Raw genomic sequence first — 8,517 nt, 5'->3', positions numbered from 1 at the left:
TCCGGGTCCTCCGGGAGGGGGCCAAGGAGCAATTAAAACGGATCAGCCGAAAACGCCCATTCATCCTCCATTTTTTGTTTATATTTTATGCGCGTGTGAAAAAGGGCATCTGTTGAAGAGCGGTCGTGCCCGAGTGGTTAAGGGGTCTGACTCGAAATCAGATGGGATCTCCCGCATAGGTTCGAATCCTGTCGACCGCGTAGACAAGGTAAATTTAAAGTTTTTGGCCGGTGATGGGTGCGGAACCTGAACGATCCACTGAGAAGTTGACTAGGGTGACTGGATGAGGGTGCCCCGAAATACCGGGGAAGGCAGGGTTTCGCAGGGTAGCTGCCACGGGTGAAGATATGACCCCCCTGTCCCACACATCGTGGGGATGTATACACATCGTGCATATGCACACCTACACACAGACATACAAACACACACGTTTCCCCCCCCCGCTCCCTCCATTCCCGCCTGCCTACCTGGGTAGGGCCGCCCCTTCCACTCCCAGCTGTTCCATAAGGCCCGGGTACAGCAGCGGCAGTAGCACCATTTCCTTGAGGGACTGAATGATAGGCTGCAGCCGTAGATTGAAACACAACACACACACGTACATATACACGCACACGTACATCAGTAACTCCAAGATTATGTAGGTGTTTGTTAATGCTGGAAGGGAAGCAGATCCTTGCGATGGACGGAGGGATCATTAGGTAATACACGGACTGGGTAACACGCGTACGAGGGGGACAGAGGACAAGAGGATATCCTTCCTAGGGCCCGGGCTTCTAAGCATAATTTGGGAACCCTTCTTGATATCAATATGGGATTAGAAAGCCCCTCCAGGGCCCCCCCCCCACACACACACCGCAAACAAAACACGCGGCCGCAGAAATTACACGTTCCTGCCGCAGGAGCCCCCCGGAGTGAAGGAGCGGCGGTTTGGGCACCAATTTTGCTGTGTTTCCAAATGAAACCTAAAACCTTAACCTTCCGTTTACATGCAACAATATACTTACATACACACATACAGGCGCATACAGAACCCCGGACACCCCGACCCACCTGCAAGCCCCCCACGCATTCAAAACCCTTGCCGTACAGCCCTCGGCCTCCGTCACCTCCGCCATTGCGACCTCCCCCCAGCATAACCGGCGCCAACCGCCCCGTGTCCTTGGCATGTCGCCGCCGCTCCTTGGCGGCGAACACCGCCTCGTCGTCATCCGCTTCGGCGGCGGCGGCGGCGGTGGCGGCGACGCGGGCGGTGGCTAGGGCGGCGGCCGCCACGGCCAGATGACGTGCGACGGCGGCGGAGTCAATCCTGCCAACGGTCAACGGTGGGCCCCCATGGGACGGCGGGCTCCACATATCATCTCCATCTCACGGATGAACAAACATGATATCACGGATGATGTGAACATACAAACAGACGCAACGGGGGGTCATCAACAAGACACCGATCGGCAGCAACCGTAGGTGAACTGGTGAACAGGCAAAAGAACGAGCGTGATATCCCCTCAGAAAACCCCCCAGGAATCGTGGGGAGAAAAGAGAGGGTTACGACGAGGCATAGACGATATCGACGAGCAGGAATGAGATAGGTAGACGGATACCTCAAGGTAAAACCAATACTGGGGAGGAGAGGGAGGAGAGGGGGAAAGGGAGGAGAGAGAGAGAGAGAAACGGAATAACGCATAAACCTCTCTCCTCCCGCCGGCCACCCCCAAAACGTTGCTCCCCTCCTCCTCCTCCTCCACCACCATCCATGTCATCATCCTCCTTGTTGGCATCTCCTGCGTACCTGAGACCGCTATCTCCCCCCAGTACACCAAAATCGGGTTTCGGATCTCTCTCGTAAACTCCCCAAATACCTTTTCAAACTCAGATGGGATCATCCGTTAGCTCTCCCCATCCACCTCCACCTCCACCTTCCGTCTGAGAAGAGTTTTTACGAGCCCTTCCCCTTCGCACTGTCTAGCCCGCGCACCTCCCTCCCTCCCGCCCCACCCCTCCCATCTCCTTCCCCTTCACAGCCCTTACTTGCGCCGCTTGCTCGGAGGCTCCTCCCGGGATCGGACAGCACCACCACCAGCACCAGCACCAACACCAGCACCATCAGCGCCGCCCTCCTCCCGCTCAAGCTCCGAACCTCCGCCGCCTGACCGGTAGCCGTACGGCTGATGAGCTAGCCGACATGGCGGGCGATGACGAAGAGGGGGCTTGCTGTCCGGGCGCCGCAGCCCCGGGGGGAACCCGTCCGTCCGCGCCCCTTCCCCAGCCACCACCGGGGGAACCCCACCACCCCCAGAGCTCCCCACACCCCCACCACCCCCACCACCTCCATCGCCACCGGTGCCCTGAGGCGGGAGAGATGGAGGTTGGGACACGGCGGGGTAGGGCCGCCCCCGGCCGTCGCGAGCGCCATTAACCTCGGTGCACAAGGCGGGCTCCCGGGATCTGCCACTGACAGCGGCCGCCGCCGCCGCCGCCGCCGCCGCGGGCCCTCCTCGGCCGTGGAGCCCTCCTGCCGCTGGGCGCCCTCCTGCCTGACCGCCCCTGCCCTGCGCCGCAAGCTCGTGTTTGAATTCCTTGACGTGGCGCGGACATGCTATGAGGTAGAGGTCCGGGAAGAAAGCGCATCCGCTGGCCCGGGCGCAAGGCAGGTGGTAGGAGACGTTGCATCGCTCCAGACGGCATCCCAGGGTGGCGCCTCGCTCGCCGCAGTAGCCGCATCTGGGTGAACAAGCGCGACAAAGTGAACGTGTGCGTGTTCGTGTGTGTGTAATACGTGCGATTAAGAAACATGACAGGAGAAACGAGGGGACAGCATTGCTGCAACAACCTCCTCTGCATTGACGGATCCCACCCTACAAAGGCCACGGGCACTCTGGGCCCCTGAAACCCCTTCAATCGTGCTAGGAGTTTCATAAAACAACAGGTACCGGGTGCTCCCGTCATGCCTTGGCCCCAAGAATTATATAGCACAGCTGCGAGAGCTGTGTAATTTAAGGGGGCCATTTACGCGTGCGAGAAGGACGGGGGATGGAGAGACGCGTGCGCGCACCTTATTTGCCTTCCTCTGCGGATAGCCTGGCCCACTTTACGCAGCTTCGAGCCGTCCAAGCTGTGGTAAACCTGAAACCCGTACCGGGGAAAGATGCAGCCAAGCGAAGGACGAATGCGAACTGACTGCCCACGGTTGGTAGCAGTCGGTTTAGTCGTTTCCCGTCAGGATAGACATGGAAACTCATTTCCAGGGTGAAGTGATGCAGTTGGCACTTGCAGAATATGTCGATAGTGGATGTGTCGTAAATTTGGCGGCAAAAGCTCACACTGCAACCTTACATAGGGTTGCATACCTCAGAACTCCACAGAGCACAGTATCGATGCACGTAAACGCCCACACCGTTGCGGTTGCCGTCGTCCAGAGGTCCGAGAAACACCCCCAGGCTGCCATTGTATGCCTTTCTGTCCTGCCCGCAGAAAGCACATAACGCCCACTGCGGCGGTGCATTCATGATAAATAATCCCACCGCATGGCTAGAAACGTAGGTCTGTGTTGCGACCAACCGACTGTAACGTTAATATTGAAGTCCCTCAACTTTGGTCATGCTTTCAATTAATACCACCTAGCATCATAATAGGGAAGTACACGTGAGCGCTTCGAAATAAGCTGGACAGTGCAAGTACTTGTTCCGAACCTGGTTAACTATGTTTCGGAGCGCTTTTTCCTTCTTGAATTGTCGAGAAGAAGGAAACAATCTAAACCCGTTAACTTGATTTGTAGATTGAGATGTAAATAGCTTGCACTCGCCAGGCGGGCCTGTCGGGCCGTGCGGCATTGAAGTTGCACGACTGCATGGCAATGTTCCACTTATCCTCCGATCCCATAATTGGCTGAGGCTCTCCATCCAAGCTGCTTGTTGGGACAGATATTGCATCGGGCCGGTCAATGACATGGCACCTATCATCGCTGGGTCACCAATACCGTCGCAGTCGTTGCTGCCGACGGGATTTGCTCCTGTCGTCCTGAATTCGAGGCCTAGCAGCCTCATATCCTCGCAGATAGTGGTAGCAGGAAGGCGCGCAGCTCCCGAATGCTTTAGCAGGTTTTAGATTTCTCTTGCTGTAGGCTTTAATGACGCTCGCTAGCAACCATGGTTTCGGAGGGGATGCGTGAACGCGGATTCCATTCCATTGGGCCGCCGCAACTGATTATTAAGACCCCCCCTCATTAAAGAGAACAACCCAGTCCATTAGACAAGACCCGGACTGGCGTGGGGGGCCAGAAGAACCCCTCGCCTCCCCTCTTCCCTCCCCTCCCCTCTCCGTAATGTCATGTATAAAACAGCCCAGCTATCCCCCGCCGCTTCACTTCCCTCCCCTTTACATCAGTTTACCCGCAGTGGTCGTCGCTACCACTCCGCACAGAATCATCAGGAAGGCCGAGTAGTACAGCACCAACATGGCCGCCTGGCTGATCAGCAATATGTGCCGCGGGAGCGGCACTGCGTAGCCAGCAGCACCCAGATGAAAGTACCGCCGAGCAGCGCGGCGCACAGTAAGGCCGCATCGGACCACACGCTGTTGGACAGCACGCCCATCACCTGCTCCACCACCACCCGGGGGTCAAACCAGAACCCAGATCGGATGAGTGCCGGGCCGGGCTAGGGGCAGGATGAGTCGGACCACGTCACTACGTCTGAGGGAATGCATCCAGTGTATTGTTGCAGGCAGTACCCCGACCCCGAGCCTCTCCACACGCCTACCTACCTACCTACCTACCTACCTATCTACTTACCTACCTACTACTACCTACCTACTTACCTATCTAGTCCCAGGTGGGCCCTGTGCCGTCCTGCGTATCCACCAACATACCACTTCCCCCAGTGGCTCCCCCTTCTCCTTGCTCCTATCGCTTACAGCCTTACAGCCCACCGAGTTGGCGGCTTGCATGGCAAGATAGAGGCTGCTGGCAATGGTGACCTAACGCCACATCACAAAGGGGATAAAGGGTTAACGAGGGGAAATGATATGATGACGGTGGTGGTGGTGGTGGTGGTGATTGTAATTAGGTGCGAAGGCGGTAAGAGGGAAAACCAACACCCTCTCCCCCTTTTGCAAGGGCGGTAACCACCAGGTTGGGTTATGCCTCTTTGCCAGCGAGTCAAGTTTGCTGAGAAACGGGGCAGGGGCAGGATGAGACGCGTGAGTGAATAACGAATTGCGCTACTCTAGCCCCTCTCATCCATCGTGCCGCCACGGTGCCATTTGCACTACAATCAGCTGGAATGGCATCCGGATCTGGCGCCTCGATGTACGAAGAACATCAGCGACACCAGACACGTGTAGCTCATCATCTTTATGCATCTTTGCCAGCACAGCAAGGGAACGGGGAAAGGATATCGAACATCTGGGCCTGACATGATGCCATGACATGATGACACGGTTGGGGAGAGAAGGCGAGGACGCTTCCCGACGATGTCGGGTTACACCACCGGAGGGGGCAGTTACATGTCCGTCGTACTTAAGGTCCGCATCCAGCAGCCAGCTAACGCGCTGTGGTGCTATGTGCCCCTTCAACCTGGAGGATCTGACTCTGACGTGGTCGCCGTACAACATCATACACGTGTCCACAGCTAACACTCCTCCCTAGACCAGCCATCGGCCCGACCAATAAAGGGCCGAGAGACCAATCAGGCTAAAATCAGGCAAAAAGAACAGCGCGCGTTATCCACACCGCACCCACGTACACCCACATTCAAACATTTGCAGAAAAGGACGTGCAGGCGCCAAAAAGGACACTCCCAGGCGCCACACAAAGTAAAACCTGTTGTACACGATTTAAAATCACTACACGCACACATCGAAACGCGGGGAGGGTTGACTGCCCCCCCTGGTAATTAAAACTCTGTCGTAGTGAGTGAGACCACAAAGACCACGAAGCACACCCAGTGACCATGGCAGCGCTGCTGCTGCCACCGATTCCACCATCCCAGGGCAGGACCCTAGCATCTGACCACCACAGCGGGTAAGTACGGAATGTACGGAAGCCCCACCCCAAGATTCAGTTCATTCAAAAACGCGCACCAGCATCGTCAGTCCAAGGATTCCTGCGTAAGTGGTCCCTCCCCGTGTGCGCGGCGGCTCTGGTGAAATGACGCATTGACTGATGTGGAGGCTGTCACGCACTCTGATTTGCGCCGCCGCCGCCGCCACAGCAGCAGCAGCAGTGAAAAGAGCAGGTATGTACAAGGCGTACGTAACAAGGCTTGCGCACCGGCGGAGATGCACAAACATGTACACGTTTGCAGGCATCATCACATAAACATAAGGTTTTGTTCGGGGCTGCAACGCTGCAACCGCCGCAACCACCGTGTCGTGTGTCGCATAGCGCAGAAGTTCTGAGCGCCATGCGCTCACCCTTTTAAGACAGTCATTATGAGAAGCCACCCCACTGTTTCACACCATGGAAGCACCCGCCTCAAACACTGGCTAGCACCCCAGCAACGTCCTCCTGCGGTGATTGCTCTTTCACATAATCACAGCGTATTCCAGTTACGACGCCATCCGTTTGTTTCGTCGCCATTTCAGCAAATTCAGCTGCCGCAACCGCCGCAACGACGCCTCTGCAGCTGGACCCCGCAATCCAACCCCATAACCAACCATCATCAATCACCACCATTACCATCGCCACCATTACCAGCGCGTAACCCAGCATGCGAGGCTTAATGTTCCTGTCACTTAGGTCGCGCTCCACTTCCCGTCGATTGGTTCTTTATACACGGGGGTCCTCCTGTCACTCGTTCTTCTTATAGCCGCCGCGGATTTGGGAACAACTAATCCACCGGACACCGGACACTTCGACACACTCCCTGCAGGAGCCGCTGCGCCGCCGCCGCCGCCGTCACCGCTATGAGCGACAGGGCACTTGCCGCCGCCGCCGCCGCCGCCACCGCCATGAGCGACAGGGCACTTGCCGCCGCCGCCGCCGCTGCCGACCGCACCTCCACCGCCGCCAGCGCCACAATTGGTGATTGGCCCGACAATCTAGATCTTCTCCCAAGGAATGGAATGGAATGCTTCCGGCGCTTGTGGCGGCGCGTGTGCTTAATGGCCTTGTTCTCAATGTATGCCATGTAGCTGGTGTGAGGCATGTCAGCGAGCTTGTGGCCACCAGTCCGCCAGCCCAAGCGAGGTTGCACATCTGGCCCGCTTGCGCTCGATGGCGGGCAGCATCTTGTACAGCCCTGAGCCCTGGTCAGATTTGCTTAACTTGACACAGGCCACGTCACGCAGCTGCGTCGCGAGTAGGTGCACAAGGGCAGGCGGCTGATGCGAGGGCATAGCGAAATGGAAAGGAATGGAAAAAGGCGGAACCAGCGGAAACAAATTCGCGAAAAGGAAGAAAAGCGAAACCTATCCGAAACACCTCAGTATTTTATTGTGTTTTTTTATTTCTGCCGTGTGCTGTATGCCATGGTTGCCCAGTAATTCATTACATGCTGCCAAACTTCTAAAATGCGACTTTCGCCTTCGATGATATGCAAGGATACATATCTGTGTACCATCACGTCCGAAGCTCCCCCGCTGGCATTAGCTAAAGTTTTCTCTCCGAAGTCTGGGAGGTTAGGCACCAAGCGCTCCTGCGCTTTCCGCTCAAACGGGCCGGTAGGAAGTCGACAGTCGCCCCACCGACACTGTAACATTAACTTTTATGAACAGTCCACGGGCCCCCGGCTTTGACGGATGACCCCTTCCGCACGGCTGTGCGGACACTTTGCGGAACTGTAAAATGACGCGGAACGACGCATACGAAGGTGGTGACTGCACTTTTACAGAAAGTCTGCACGAAAGTGCTCTGCAGGCAACACCGCACCGCATGCATGCTTTTTACTTGGTCCAGCAGCCAAACCAAAACTGCTGGTGTTTACCGGCGGAGTAAGAAACTCCGATCCTGCTGGTCAAGTGTATGGTGGTACGTACGCCGAACCCTCTGAACTGCGGACCAGCAAGTAAACGTAAACAGGTAAATCAAGCACACACCAGCACCAAAAGGGAAAGAAAAGGACAGCGAACCAGCCAGAAAAACTGAAGCACGGAGGAGCGCGGGCCTACACGCCTGGATTCGTTTAAGAAATGCTGGTGGAGATGACTCTGCATGACTGGCTGAGGTAATTAATGCCTCCGCGGCGCAGTCAGCCGATAGAATCATCTGATGGCTCCCCTGTTGTTGTAAGTTGAACATACACACCTAAATAGCAATTTAAAAAGTTCGGGAAAATGATTTTTTAACTTCTTCATCGTACTGCTGCTTCCTTGGGCTTAACAAAAAAACGGCAACAAAACAGTTGAGAGACACTACATGGCGGTGGAGGCACTACTAATTCAGGACACCAGCCCACAAATTTGGCGTCATCCCCTTTCTCTCTTTTCCATCAATCTTCGTCGTCGTAACACTTATCTAACAGGCAGCCTTAACATACAGACGTACACAACATGCGACAGCGCAAAAAAAAATCAACTCTTGAA

General features: G+C 56.0%; 1 protein-coding gene across 1 annotated transcript; it reads right to left on the bottom strand.

The window, feature by feature from the left end:
- Positions 1-4,466: 4,466 nt before the first annotated feature.
- VOLCADRAFT_90882 (uncharacterized protein) lies at positions 4,467-7,873 on the bottom strand (the record flags this gene model as incomplete). Its single annotated transcript, XM_002950300.1, has 5 exons — positions 4,467-4,652; positions 4,924-4,971; positions 6,993-7,128; positions 7,163-7,284; positions 7,865-7,873. 5 exons carry the CDS (start codon positions 7,871-7,873, stop codon positions 4,467-4,469), a joined length of 501 nt encoding a protein of 166 aa, XP_002950346.1.
- Positions 7,874-8,517: the final 644 nt, after the last annotated feature.

The sequence above is a fragment of the Volvox carteri genome (genome assembly GCF_000143455.1).
Source record: "Volvox carteri f. nagariensis unplaced genomic scaffold VOLCAscaffold_18, whole genome shotgun sequence".
NCBI classification, from domain to species: domain Eukaryota; kingdom Viridiplantae; phylum Chlorophyta; class Chlorophyceae; order Chlamydomonadales; family Volvocaceae; genus Volvox; species Volvox carteri.
The sequence above is the reverse complement of the archived record's forward strand: the minus strand, read 5'-3'. Positions and strand labels throughout refer to the sequence as shown.